This window comes from Pogonomyrmex barbatus, unplaced genomic scaffold, assembly GCF_055798465.1.
Source record: "Pogonomyrmex barbatus isolate J1 unplaced genomic scaffold, ASM5579846v1 scaffold16, whole genome shotgun sequence".
NCBI lineage: Eukaryota > Metazoa > Arthropoda > Insecta > Hymenoptera > Formicidae > Pogonomyrmex > Pogonomyrmex barbatus.
Genome location: NW_028297112.1, coordinates 390,412 through 406,340, shown reverse-complemented (window position 1 = coordinate 406,340; position 15,929 = coordinate 390,412). Strand labels below are relative to the sequence as shown.

Genomic DNA, 15,929 nt, shown 5'->3' with positions numbered 1-15,929 from the left:
AGTTCGATATTGTGTTATGACGCACATGAACGGAAGCTGTGTGCGATTAGTCGAAGATGATACAGTTCCGTGTGCAGTATCGTTTCCGCGAGTGATTCACATAAATCCATTGGTTTCCGGCTAACTGGGCCAACCTTCTCCTCAGAAAAAAAAAAAAAAAAAAAAAAAAAGAAGAGGAACACCGCCGAGAAGGTCCATACCCTTTTCTAACGTGATTCACAGGCGCGGCGGGACTACGCTCGTGGCCACAATTTCTCAGTTTCTATGGCTATAATCTACATAATTATACTCAGCATGGTCGTGTCCGCAACGCGAAGAAAAAGAAAACCGGGCAGGGATCATTAAACCGCGCGGCTATTATCGGTCGTAAAAGAATGCGCGACCGATATTGTTTCAGACGAGTCCCACTTTCGGACGAAATTCTTTTATTAGTGCCGTGACCCTAAAATAAAATGCGTGGGAAACACGAGTGTTACGTTCGGGAGCGTCTTCTCTCCCGAAATACAATTCGATCGCCGCGTCTTCTCCGCGTAAACGTGCAAAAGTAAGAGGTCGTAACTCCGACGCGATAAAAATAAAGAAGTTAAATTACAATCGGGCCCACCCGACGCGCGAGCTGAAGAGACGTACAAAGGAGAGTCTTGTGAGAGACTAGAACGGCTTTCAAACGCGTTTGCATGCGTTGCGAGAGAAGTTATACTCGACTCGAGACTAGGGGTAAGGGGGCGAGAACGTCGGCGTCGCATCGGAAACTTAGCTTTCCTCCTCAAAAGAACCATTCATCAATGGGTCCCCTTCTCGCGCAGCAGCGCTACATATGCTACCGTTCGAGGCTTAAATTACACCCGCCGCTTCTGTCTCTCTCTCTCTCTCTCTCTCTCTCCTCCCTCTCGTCCCTCTAGTCTCCCTGGAACGCCTTCCGGGAACGAGCGGACGGAGGCATCGGCGGGCCTCCAAAAGAAGCGCGTGCCATCCCGAGGAACAGATGTTTTACATCGCGCAAGAACGTGCAAGATAAGGCACGGCTAAATTCAGCGGACCGTAAACCAAAACGACGAGCCCTCCGCGCGCGCGCGCGCGGGTCCTTTCCCTGCATAAACATAACGTCACGGCTTCTTGCGCCAGACCAGACGGCTCGGATCGGCGCGCCGTACGAACGCCGCATCAGGCACCGTGATGTTCCACGTTTGAAAACACGGCCGTGTTTTCCGCGAGGTAAGAAAACAAGTGCAGCCGTGTAACGCAGGAATGTGCAGTAAAGCGCGCTGCTTAGCGCGAGGCTCGCCCGACGCGAGGCGTCGCAAAAGCGTAATTTGAAAATGTTATTTCTCCTTAGCGGACTTCCTTTGCGATTGGTGTGTGTGTGGGGCGAAAAGAGCCGCGGGAGAACATCAATTGCGGCGACATCGGGTCGGGAATGTTTTGTAAATATTCGGAAATCACTTCAGAACTGACGTCCGACGCCAGGTCCTGGGTATATCCTCTTCATAAGAAAAAAAATTTATTATTTTCGAGAAAGAAAAAAATTTTTTTACGAATATGCTTCCTGAGAAAGGTAAAAAACACCGTATATAAATTTCTAAAATTAAGAAACGGTTTTCAAAGAACGTAATAATAATCTAGATTGTTTAATTAAAAGTATATAAAGAAGTTTGTATTTATTTATCTTAGCATTTCTTCCTTTTCTTCTTGCTATTTTTTTTCAAGAGTTTATCTGAAAATGGATAAGAAAAGAAATGGGGAAGAAATTATCCGAAAACCATTAGATATTTTTTTTAGTGATTATCGGACTGTCCCATCGAAATTGGTCAGCATTCCAATAGCATTTCAATCGCGTCGAAAAATAGAAACATTTAAATCCTAATCGTCTTGTCTCAGGTAAAAGACAGAGGTTTAAGACAAATGGAACTAATCTATAATTATTTGGTATAAACCTTTCAACATTTGTCCATTCCTTTCTATTGGTGTCATGCTAAAATATTTCTTGGTGAGAAATTATTGCGCGCACATAATCCTTCCTCGTGATTAATGTACATACGTGAAATTCGCAAAGAGGCTAAAATCGAATCTTCTAAATTAAGTTCTAAATTAATTATTGATATAAGAATGTTTCTGATCTGTCAAATTTAATAAGATTTAATGCAATGCGAATTAATTTAGGAGAATATACAATAAAAATGTCAATGAAAATGATAATGAGGAGAATATATATAATAAAAACGTCAAAGCGTTTTATTATCTTACATTGTAATGTTTCACTGATCGCGACGTAGTACACAAGTTCGAGTGTTTAAGAACAAAGCTTACCACTTTATGATGGCGGGTGGATTTCCGTATCTCGAAACGCAGGCAATCATTGCTTCCTGCCCGTCCTTTAGCGTTAGGGTGGCGCCCAGCTCGGCCCCTCCGTATTCCAGTTGAGGTTTCCTGGGCTTTACTGGAACACGCATTAGGGTGCATTTTACATAAGATAGATTGAGATTGACGGACATTGCTATATACATCGGGTTTGGTTCTCCAATATCTCCAATATAATGGTTACATGGTAACATTTTTGTTTCCTTTTCGGCTAAACGAATAGTTACGACCGTTATCGTATACTTTCGAAGAGGGAACAGCTAATAGAAGTCGATTAGGCCACTCTCGACCAAATTTCCATTAACACGGATATTGCAAAATTGTAAGGAAAGTAGAGCATAACGGCTGTATGTGTTTTCTTGCATCACTCGAGGTCAATGTTCGCGGAATATTAACGATCCTCACAAACGATTCAACGCGCTTTGATAGCATATTCGAGGCTGAACTGGACGTGCTATATAGTATAAATATGCAAGTAGTATAAAAAAAATTTCTTAAAATGCGAGACTCCAAATGCTATCTCATAATAATATTATGTACATTGCTTTTGTATTCAGCTTTTGTATTACAGTTTGTATTACAGTTTGTATTACAGTTTTAAATATATTATGACGCGAATATTATATATTATATATGAAAAGAACGATTTTTAACTGAACTGAAATATCTGAAAATTTGAACAATTATAAATCTGAAAACAAATTTAGATCATCAAAATTATTATCTAGGATATGATAATATTGCACAATGATAATGGCACAAATTTTTGATATTCCATCAAGCAATTTAAATGTTTCTCAAAATTTGTTTTGATAGTCCAAATTATTTTTAGATCCAATCAAATTTCCTAATCGATATCTAATATATCTAATTTTTAGATATTTCAACAAATTGCTCTCTCTCTCTCTCTCTCTCTCTCTCTCTCTCTCTCTTTCTGTGTGTCTGTATATTTATAAAATAATTATATATTAATTTCACTGTATAATATGACACTTAAATTAACGATTCATCCTTTATTTGAAACATGCGACAGATTTAAAAGTATAATAATAAACAATAACGCCAATAAACGAGCAAGTAAATAAATATTGTTAATATGAGAAAAATATTTATTGAAACGAATCAAAATAACATGTCAATTATGATAAACTAAGTTTGAATATTTTTTTCAACTATACTGAGCCTTCTTCAGCAAGTTAAAAAATTCTTTTAAAGTAAAATTTATAATAAATCATATAGTCGTGTTAATAAAAAACTGGAGAAAATTAAATTAATACGTATGAATCGAAACGCTAATAACATAAAATAATAATAATAATAACAATAATTAAATAAGATTCACCAAAGACATCGCCAAGAACAAGTATAATTCATAATTATAAATAAAGTAAAAATACAAGTAAAATAAAAAGTCGATAGTTCATGTCAACATAAATCAATTGGAAAATATACAGGTCAACTTTTTACATATATAATAATCCGGAAGGTATTCTTGGTAAAAATAAGAAAATAAGAAAAAATGTTGCATAAGATTATTTGGCGAAAATAAGTTTGTCAAATGCAAAAATCGATATTATGTAACATTTTTTAGATTTCTTATTTTTATCAAGAAAAATCGAACTTTATACTTAAAAATTTGACTTCTACTATATTTTTTTCGATTGAATTGGACTACGCTGACATGACCCTTGACTTTTACTTAATTTTTAGTTTATTTATAATTATGAACTGTTTCTTCTTATATGTATTTTTTATAAAATATCTTATTTATTATTTTATGTTATTAACGTTTCTGTTCATGTGTATTAATTTAATTTTTTGCGATCTTTATTAACACGACAGCTGTATGATTTATTACAAATTTAGCTCATTTGGCTTTATTATTTATTTATTACGTATATTTTTATATACAGGAGCTATATATATATATATATATATATATATATATATTTTTTCTCCTAAAAGCACAATGTCCATCAAGATTGGACGCGGGTGAAATCGAAATTCTTACCTCTGACGAGCAGCCTGGACTGTTCGGACGAGAGCGCGTCTTGACGGGTGAAGTCGCTGGATGTGACTTGGCACTCCCAAAAGCCATCATCAAAATATAAATTAGCACGTCTTATCAGCAGGGTGCAATCGCCACCGCGGTTGCTCGCCCACTCGTACTTGTCCGGGTGCATGCCCACCGGCCTTCGGTCCTTTTGCCAAATGCACTGGCCGGCTTTGTCCTGCACTATGCAACGCAACTGTACGTCGTCATTGGTCGACACTTCTTGATAAAGCGGCGGCTTCTCGATAAAGCGCTGCTCGCCGGAGACAAAAGCGTGGAAAACGCAATCGACGGCGAGGAGGAACATCGGCGAACGGATCCAGCGATCGGACGTCATCTTTGGTTGCTAGGGGATTCGCGATCGATTCGATTAAGGCATCTTCCACTATCGAGGAAGGTAGTGTTGCCTTGCGGATCGCGCGAAGATCCAGAGAGAGACGCGCGGATTTTGGAGAACGGACTTTGGAGGATTTACGGCGCGAAGAGACTGGCTCACAGACAGATTATGTCAAAGTTCACGGAATCTATCGATTCCGACTATTTCAGTCGGAATTCCGAATATGAATTCTCTCAAAGGAAATTCCTTCACGGGAAAATCCTTCGCTGGAATGATCTCCGGCGGGAGAGCGGCGGCAACACGTGAAGGAAACACGTGCGCGATCGAACATCGAATACAATTCGCTCGCAACGCGACGCGAGAGGCCTGCAACACCCGCGCCTATACGTTCGCCAAATCATAGATCCCGATCGAAGATAAACCCACCATTCTCTGCCTCACATTTCGCCATCGACGATCGATCCGGGCAAATCACTCGTAATCACGGAACGTTCACTCGCGAGTCTCCCGTTCGGAAATCCGTTGAAGCGGCGCGAGCTCGCTCGAGGCTCGCATTTTATTACCGCGCCTAACTAAAGCGCGAAAGTCCGCGGGGGCGATCCTCGGGTATGGGTATGGTCCCGGATGCTTTCACCAGAATCGCCTATTATCGCCTCACCTCGTCTCCCAGCGAAAATAATCTAACAGAAGCGAAAAAAAAAAAACGCGATCTTTTTTCAACAAAACTCGTTTTAATAATCGAAATAGATTTTTTTTTTTTTTTCATAAAACTTTTCCGCCGGTTTGCACTGTTGCGTCACGATATCGATTGATGTCGAGTCGTTTTTTCGAACAAAATTTACGAGTTACTGTCAACTGGAACCGGTAACCGCAGTCGCAAATGCGTACCGTTCATCCGGTGGTGGTAAACATGGACTGAACGAGCCGCCTTCGAGTTCGAAGGGTCGTATCTCCACGCTACCGACACAGCGCTATCATCGTCGAATCAGTGAACTAGTCTACGTACTTTTTTTTTGTAATATCTATTATTTGATATTCTTCTCTTCGAAGAGATATTTTTATCACTCAAAAACAATGACTAATCTTCGCGTTATCCAGCTATCTAAGTGATTGTCTATGAAATATCCAAAAAAGTTTCAAAACAGTTACAAATATATTTTTAAATAAGAATAGATAAATTCAAGATGGCTTAAAACAAGCCGTTCTTGTTTAAATATATCACTTTTCATTTTGTAAATTTATTTCGTTAAAAAATTAATTATTGAATGTACTTCTAAACAATCGAGATATATATATATATATATATATATATGTGAATTATTTTGTCATTTATAGATAAATAAATAAAGCTTTTATTCAAATATATACAGGAATAAAAAATGAAAAGAATCTTGTTTACTTTATGCATTAAATATAAAGATAGAAAAGATAAAAATACATATTTATTAATTTATGTTTAAATACAAAATGTATTAAATATGTATAAAAAAAATATATTGTAATAATAAATTTATTATAATATTACAATTAACGATTAGGACAAATGAGAAAAGCGCGGTAAGTGCGTGATTAATAAAATAAAAATTATTTATTTAAAAAAAAATTTCAAACCAAATGTTTCGTCTCTATACTGAGTCTCTATACTTAGTGGTATATAATTATGAAAGAAGAGGCTCCATATGGCAGGATGTAATCCAAATATATGTGTGACGCTCACGTCGATTACCAAGACGAGCGAGGAAAGCACATTAACTGTGTCCCACACAGAATCAGACCGAACATGATGAAAAGATATAATAATTCAAACGGTAAAAGAAGTAAAATTACAGTCAAGATGGCTAAAATTATAATATCAATATTAAAAAATAAAACACTCATTTATAATATTATAATATTAAGTTTTAAAAGAAATATATTATAAATTAACATTTCTAGACAATATTATATAAAAAAAAGGCTTACCGAGACATTAAACATAATGTTAGCATCTAATTAAAACGGGGAGGGGGAGATAAATTTTTATTGCGAAAAAAAAGTCTGAGGAAACAACAATTGCCCATTGCACTATTGTACCACGTGGCACAAATTTATACGCAATAGGAGAAAGTTGTGTAAAAGGAGATAATGCGGTTTGGCATTACAAATTCGTCTTGGCCACGAAAATTCCGCAAATTTCGCCGACTCGCGAGGCAATTGGAAAAAGAAATTCGGATCTTCTCGCGAAAGGGGGTTCGAATCCGAGAAGTAGCGCGACGCAACGACGGGAGTACGCGGCGCGGAAAGAAAGTACGCGTGGTAAATAGAATGAGCGTTCAGGCCGCGGAACGACACGAGTTAACGCGAAATTAACCCGTTAAGATCTAAATTTTTATTTTTTTTTTCATTTATGTGTTCGCTCAATTACGCAAATGACCAAAAATTTGATAATTATTTGCTATATGTAGAGAACTCTCGTCTAAATCGTCGATTACAAACTATTTTTTTCTTTCTCAGAAATACTCGTTACGGATTGAGATTATGAGAAGCTATAAAAGTAAAATCACTCGAGTTGAAAGTTTAACGGTCGATTATACAATTGGCTGGTATATACGCTTAAACACGTGTTCTTAACAACACGTAAGTGTTGTCTAGTTGCTAACTATGTACGAAATAACGTGAAATAACGATAAAGAAAATAAAAATAAAACAAAAATTACTTTGTTATGTATGCGTGTGGTGGTGTTCGCTGCTAACACACGTAGCTGTCGCAGTAGTAGTAGCAGCTAAGTAGGTTTAGCTAATGGATTCGCGCGAAAAAATTTACATGGATGGTGGAATTTAGGTGATATTACGTTATATATAAGTACGAGGCAAATTTATGGCAAATTAGTTAGCCGGGTCGCAAGGCACTATGGACACCTGCGATAAATTTTTTAGCGTGAATAGAACCACGCCGTGCCACGCACATTTCTACGGTGCCCTGGCTCGGTTCCACATCGCGCGTCATAGCGACCGGACTGGAAACGGAAGACGGACCCCGAACGCGCGGGCTCAGGCGTGCGTATCCAACCCTGCATCCTCTCCGGGCGCTATCCTTATTATTCGAGCGTGTTATCGGAGTGCCACCGCGTGGTCATGCGCCGCGTTTCGTGCCGGACACCGCTTTGTTCGATCACATTATTACGCTTTTCGCGTAACTGACCCTATCGCTTTTGCGCCTTTGAACGTGAAGGAAATCGCCGAGGGGGGAGGGGAGGGGGGGGGAGGAGCCTGGACAGGGCCTGGACGAATAAATAATTTGAAAATGAAAGAAGATATTATTATAACGTATTTGGATAAAAATAGCAATTTGTGTATTATTAATTTTTAATTTTATTCTTGATATATATTTCAGTCATCTGGTAGCAGCTGCGAAAAATTTAAGAGCTGACTTCAGGAATTATAAAAACTGTAAAAAAATAGTCCGATAATATGATATTCTCGTTTAAGGTTATCCCTCTCGCAAATGTGATTTGAATGCGAGAGAGATCACAATGTCCTTTGTCGGAACGTTATGTTCTCTCTCTCTCTCTCTCGTATTTAGAACAGGATAAAGAGAAATTAATTTATTCTATTGTTACTCTATAAATTTCATCATTTTTATCATTCGAGATTTCTCTGAATGATTATAATATATGTATTTCTTATTTTTATGATGAAAAAACTTATAGTTTTCCATGTTATCTTCTATCGATAATACTGTATACTGTATCATGAACTGAAGATATATTATCAAGAATAGATATATACGAAATGTTATCACGTCACTGATTGTTGATGTTTCCGTCAAGTTACGACCTCTTTACATTAATTTCCATCGTAACTTTTTTAATATTTCGTTCTTTACCATCAAGATCATCTTTAAATATCGCAATAAGAATGTATGTGCGTATGTGTATATATTAAGAATTAAATATTATGCAATATTTTTCACAGTTTTTCACAGTTCTGAAAAAAGTTTCAACATTCTGACTAAATTTCAATATTGTTTTTATTTGACTTTATAGATAAAAACATTTTTTTAGAAACTTAAAAAATAAGTTTTCATAGAAAGACGACGAAAGAATTATAAAAAGAGTAGATAAATTTCGTGCAAGAGTTTTCTATATTATTATTTATTACAATTGTACAAAATAAATTGTAACTCTTTCTTTTTCCCATATCGATTCATTTCTTAAGAAAAAAAAGAAGTAACATAATGATAATCAATTTGCATTAGAAATAAATGCAAAATATAGCTACACTTAATCAAATACTATAAATATTTCGGGATAAGAATATTATTTATAATTTTATATATTGTACACTTTATGTATCGCGCATGTAGCACTTTGATAAAGCCGCGGTCGTACAAAGAACCGATACAGAAGTTCGCGTATCCGACTAATTGGCGGCTGCAATTTACCGCTCGCGATATAAATGCGCGATGAATATTCGCATTGAATTTATAAACGGTCCTGGTTATTCCCGCACGGCAATCAATTCGCGGTAATTATACGCGGCGCGTTACAGAGAGCGCGCGCGTTACCACCGCGTCCAGCATCCCCCTTTCCGCGAGCTTTTGAACTTTCGCGTATCGCGCTCGTCGTGCGTTATGCAGATTATCGTTAAAAACGTTTAAACGCGTTAGCGCCGGTGTTCCGCACAACGCGCGCGCGCGGCAAACACGCGCCGCTGTTCGTTTATCGCATCATTCTCGCGACGGCGAAACTTTACACGCCCGTCAGTTTTTTATCCGTCAGATTGAACCGGGGGGTAGGCCCGTGTTTTTCAATTCAACCCGGCTGTTGTCCCTCCCCCTTTCACCACCGCTCCCCGCCCTCGCCGCCACTCCGTTGCACGCGAGGTGATTACGAAATTACACGAATGCGTGCATCGCATTTCGATTAAAACGAAAACGGCGGCTCCTCCGCCGGCTGAGAGGATTCTCTCTTCCTCTTCCCCCCCCCTCCCCCGCCCTCTCTCTTATCTTGGCCAGGGAAAATCCGACGTACGTCGGCGATAATAACCGGTCCCCCGTCCGCGAAAACGCGGATCGATATTCTTGCGGCGATAAATACGTGTCGTCCTCCCTTCCTCCCCCTCACCCGCGAGGAGACGCGTGTCTTCGCGCATACTTGTCGTATTTATTACCCCGCGCTAACGCGCGCTTAAATCGCGATGTACTCTACGTGCGCGCGAATGAGAAACGTCGGGCCGTGACGCGAAAAAGCGATGCGGCCGAAAATTACGCGCCGGCTCGTATACTCTCTCGGCGCGGAGAGCATCGTTGATGCCCGGCGATGGACGCGGAGGCGCTTTATAAAAAAGGATATTTGGCGCTCTCTCGTCTCCGATTTCGAACGCGGCATGCATCATTAATCGCGCGTTTTCTCGCGCAGTTGTAGATTTTTTCCCGCGGAGTTTTATGTTAATTTTGCCGTTGGTGAAAAAGTTAGGAGACTTAATAACAAAGTTATGTAATGTATTCCCGGCGTATTACGTATTCAAGAGGGTAACAAATCGATGAAAAAAAAAAAAAAAAAATTTTTTTCTTAAAAAAATTTTTAATGGACTTCATGTCGGTTAATGGAGTTTTAATACGAGGTTCGATTACCCCGAGACGCTTAACATCCAAAGTTAAAGGGTTACGATCGGCTCCGTAGCTCCGAAGTATATTTTTTAAATAAAACTCTCTCCTTTGATTCTTTTGGTACAATCATGTGGGATTACCAACGTCAAAAGGGAAATAGATTGCATCGATATGTTTTTAGATTTTATCTCGTGCCGAAACAGATGGGTTTCCTCGCACGCCACCCGTGTCTCTGACAGAAACGTATTGGCGCACGTAACGAATGAAGTTAATGATCTTTACGTTCGTGAAGATTATTATCTACGCATCTCGGCGGTATAACCGATAATGGTCCCGATATTTATTGCGACAAGTTGAGGTCGTTCCCGCGCGATATCTTCCGGCAATTCTCAGCGGCGAAAATTCTGACGACGGTGGGGATATCGAGTGGCGGTCTCCCCTCATTGTCACCGACGAACGAGATCTCGGATTTCGGCGTTCTTATCCTCGGACACGAGCGGCGAAGAAAACTTTCCGAGATAAACTCGGGCTCCGGAAAACGCTTCCGGATTTTCCCGTTAGACCCCCCTCCCCCCCCCCCCCCCGTAAATTCGCGTGCGTACGCCGAAAACGCGATTTCGTAATCTCGCGGAAAGTATACAGCTGTAAGCCGCTCTCTCTCCACCGACTCTATCCGCTCTACCTTCTCTTCTTTCTCGTAACGTCGTTCGAGATACCGAGATATAGATACGAAATGGAGCTAGGATTGGGTCAGAGTAGGAGAAAATACGGGGTAGTTGGGGGCGCGGTCGCGGAAGGATTTGGTATATATCGTGGATTCAGGGAGTAGCCGCCGGAGGCGTTCAACCAATTAGCTAACTCCGCGGCACTTCGCCCTCGAAACCGCTAACGAAGAACCTAAGCGAACGAAGAAAACCGGGCGGTAGGGGGCAAAATCCACCTACCCCTGCAGGGACGCCGCTGCCACCGCCGCTTGCGGTGTGGATTCGCTCGGGGGTATTTCTCGATGTTTCTGCTCAATCCTCCGAGGACGTATGGTACATATAAATTATGCTTAAGCCTGTAGCGTATTGGGATTTCGCATTTTAAACTAAAACTTCTTACGTTTCTCATGGTGTACACCGAGAGAGAATGAGGGAGAAACTTGTTTAATTTTGAAAGTGTAACTACGAATCGTCGTCGACGATATATTTCCTGCTTCCCAAAATTGTCGTCATTGAAGTTGCTCACTTTTGTTATGCAACAAACAACGAATGACACGCAAACTAAACGCAAGAATTAGCGCGACGCGGTAAAACCATCCTCGAATATATTATGTATACATTATTACTGCGAACAACGTGTAATGAAATGTTTACTTTGTTGTACCGTAGCTTTTAATTCACCCACTGTCTCTATAATTACATTTTCAATTCTTGTTCTACAGAAATAAAATTGCATCGTGTTAAGAAACCTTCAAAGGTGTTTTTCAAAGGGATTTCTTGCGCGTGCAGATTATTTAGTATTTGTTTGTGTGATTCTTTCTGTTTTTTTTTTTTTTTCAAACTCCATGCACTTTATCAAAATATCTCACAGGAATATCTTTTAATTTACTTCCACGAGCTGTTGCGAACCGTGCGAATAAGTCGGTAAAGAGTCATTTCGATTTCGAACTGTAACAAACAGTACGTAGAATTGTGCGAAAAGTAATAAATTCTTTACAGATTTACAAGAGATTAATTTGAATTTCTTCTTATTAATCATTATCATATATTATCGTCATTAGTTCAGATGATTTATTTGAATAAAAATGCACAAATCATCATATAAACAAATATATATATATATATTAACTATATTATACATATGTTAAATAAATTATACTATATTTACACTTTTAAATGATGTATCAAATTAGCAGCTGAATCTTTTTTAAATCACAAATTAATGTTAAAAAATTAATAATCACAAATTATGTGTTTTTACCTATGCAAATCTCGCGAATAAGAAATTACAGATTATAAACTAGCTTTCATCCACGAGATGTATCTGTTTCTTACTTCACAATTAATTTCATTTTTTTTTTCTTAGTGGCTGAAATCTTCTCTCCAAAAGGACTAGAAATTGCGGTATCGAGATCGCGAAGTTTTCATCCTGGTTGCTATTTAGCGCGTCTCGAAAAGTGCCTCGAGGCCATAAAAACGCGATGGTGGTCGAACCGAAAGAGGTGAAGAAGAGAAAAGCAAGTATTGGAAACAAAAATATAAATAGATCGTGCCATTAACGGACATATTTGTAATTGATTTTCTGATAGACGTTTCCTATTTTTTTCTTTTTTTCTTTTAAGAACTGATTTTAATAAACAGATTTATGTTATATATAATATAATACATAATAATATAAAAATGAAAAAAAAGGGGAAGGAAAATAATATAAAAAATATAAAATGAAAATAATAAAATAATAGGTAAAGTATAGTATATAAAAAAATATAGTATAGTAATATAGTAATATAGAGAATAAAGTATATAGAGAAAGAGAGCCTAGTTTGTATGCGGAATAGAATGATATCTTCTTTTCGTCGGAAGTATGATAACGAGAGAGCGCAGGTAGCAACGTTATGTAATAAGAATAATGAATCTCTACTCACCGGTGAGGTGGCATCGTAATTATGATATAACGGTTGTCAGTCATTTTAAAAAGAAAAGGAAAAAAAAAGAATAATAGAGAATACGGTTTAAGGTTGAAGCTTTGGTGGAGCTCCCCCTTGATTTTCAAAGGAAATCTGAAAAACGGCCTTGAAAGGAAAATTAATCGAAGAGATTTTAATTCAAAATAAAACATTCGGGGAGATTTGTTCTGGAATTTCTGTCTCGTAACTTCTTGGTACCGATCTTTTGCGTGCGATCCTTTCGTGAGAGGTGGAGCTTCAAAAGTAAAAGCGTCGTTTTAAAGGAGAAGGTTTTTTTTTTGTTCATTCGCATGGAACTGTTTGCTACATCACCGCTCAGACTGGCTTGACTTTTATGAAACAGAAGGAGTTTAATATCGTTTAAGTACGGCTATGTTTGGTTTACGAGTGAGGAAATAACGCAACACAACGCAATACTCTTCCCCTTTGCTTCAAATACATTAAATTCTCATTAGGCAATTTTGCAATTACATTATTGTCGAAAGAACGACGAAAGAATCGTTCGGGAGTAGATAAGGAATTAAAAAAAAAAAAAAAAAAAAAAAAAAAAAAAAAAAAAAAAAAATGAGAAGAATGAATACTCCAAGAGAATACTCCTATTTTTAGAAAGACTTATCGTAAATCACAAACTCGATTCGCAAGTCGAATGCTTCTCGAGCCGATTATATCGCGTCGATAGAAATCTACGTATAAAACTGGCTTGATTCTATTGAGACCGTTGGTTAAGAATGAGAGGTCTCATATCTCCCTTATTATCCTATTAAAGGGCAAAAAGCGCGCGAATCGTATACCGTATACCGTATAATCCGCTATTCATGTCACGTTCAATTTCTCGTTTATCGATTCGAAGGGAATTAGCTTCGAACGCCGCAGTCTACCGCGGAGATTTATCGTTATTTCGAGTCTCGTAGAATTTTCTTCGCGACAAGCATCGAAAAACCGAAGCGATACTCGCGCACGTCGCTTCCTCTCCCCCTTTCTTTCTCTCCTCCAACACTCCCTCCCTCTCCCCTCCCCCTCCCGTTCTGCTCTTCCTCTTCTCGACGTGACGGCGTAACTTTGCATAGTTCGATATGAGCCACCCACACGTCATCCGTATGTACAAACCCTTCTAGTTCGAATCTCGCGATCGAGATAAGGCGTACGGAACACGGAGCACGGAGCACGAAGCACGGGGGGGGGGTTCGTCGTCGGCATCTCGCGTCGTGAGATAAGCTACGAGGCGAATACGAAAGTCTCCCCCTTGCAAATTTATAGGGGACACTGTCACTCGCGCCCTGCCATTCCTCTCCGCGCGATTATCACCGATACCCATCGTCATCGTTCTTAATATTGCGGAAAAATTTCCCGTTAAAGTTTTCGGGGGGGGGGGGGAGGAGAGGGGCTATTTCACCTCCCTCCAAATGTGTTAAATTAAAGATCCTGCGATTCCTCAATTTTTATCGAGGATAAAACTCTAGTCTCGTGGTATTCGATTGAAACTTTCAACCAGTGTTGAAAATTTATAACTTGTCGTATGTCTTCAATGCTTTTGACAATGAATTAATTATCGCGATGAATTAATTATCTCCATTCGGAAGCTAAATCTTCGTTATTATTTTATTAAACCTTCTAACAAAATTCTTTAAGGTTTTAAATGCGCACAATCGATATATTTCAGTACGTGATAAAAAATTGAGTCGGCATAATACCATCGGCTTTTTTGGTAGTGAATAAGTTTGTGACTGTATTAAAAAAATATATGACATACGATACGATTGCGAAATGTTAAAAATCAACACTATATACGACTACAATAACATAATACAAATATTAATTGTATAAAAGTAAAGCAAAAAATATTCTCTCATGATGGTCTTATGCTGATATAAAATCTATGGAACGTATTACAATTATTTTGTTCTCATTTGAAAAATAATTTAAGTTTCTACAATTTTTGATAAAAAACGCATACTCTCTGATATTTACAAAAATGTATAAAATAACCGTAATTTCAGAGATCTTTGTGTGCTAACTTTTAAGAAAACATTTTTCGATCCATGTTTATAGGAAAAATCAGTTTTTGTTCAGAATTCAATTTTCTATAAAATGTCAAAGTCTGAGAACGTTCGAGGCTACCCTCTATAAATAATATTTAACCGTGTGACAAATTAATTGACAATAATAGAACATGTATTACTTTTGAATTAAGCAAACCAAGAATATTGTGAAATCTATCTTGAATTTCTCTCGATCGTAGCTCAGGATTCACGCGCGAAATCACGCGTAATATATAAATGCTGAATTTAGATTAGCCGCGCGCAAGGAAGGTCTTTATTTTTGGCCAGTGAGTTTTTTTTCACCAGGTGAGACCGACGTGTCAATATCGTGTTGCGCGCGAAGCTTTCCATACATGTCGTCACGGTGATACACGTACATGCTCGTCTTTTGAATACAGCGATAACGACTGCGCGAAGGAAATTGAACGTCACGGCGGAGTGAAACGCCGCTAAAAAGAAAAGCCGATTGACCCGATTCGACGTCGTACTGTCGACGATTAAAAATGAAATATCGTATGGCGATATCGTATAGAAAAATGTCCGAGGCGGAAATACGACATCGCCGGATGTCTGATTTTGTACCCTGTATAAAAATCATCGTTGCGCGAGGTGGACCGATAATTATGTGCCCCGGTATTCACCACGCTCGGTGAGATATAGTACATTTTTCACACATCTTGAATACCCGCTCGCGTTTATCTCGCTGACGAAGTCTCTTTTAGACGAAAAATTGCACTTGCGATCTTTAATTTACCATTTTTAATTTATTCCAACATCGACATTGCACTATTTCCGAATATCTCTCTCGAACTCGATGCATCGTCACGTGTGATGACAAAAAAAAAATTTTTTTTTTTTTTTTTACTGAAATATCAGTAAAT

At 38.4% G+C, this 15,929-nt stretch overlaps 1 protein-coding gene across 4 annotated transcripts in view; it reads right to left on the bottom strand.

The window, feature by feature from the left end:
* Positions 1 to 15,929, bottom strand: part of LOC105431450 (synaptogenesis protein syg-1) — a 157,336-nt gene that overhangs the window by 12,004 nt on the left and 129,403 nt on the right. For 3 of the 4 annotated variants that reach the window (XM_089073833.1, XM_089073832.1, XM_089073831.1), the window contains exons 2-3: positions 4,370 to 4,757; positions 2,308 to 2,437 (exon numbers count right to left, since the gene is read on the bottom strand). In XM_089073833.1, coding sequence (XP_088929959.1) covers positions 2,308 to 2,437; positions 4,370 to 4,757 — 518 coding nt within the window. The remainder of the gene's footprint in view (positions 1 to 2,307; positions 2,438 to 4,369; positions 4,758 to 15,929) is intronic. The other variant, XM_089073834.1, reaches the window with a different exon arrangement.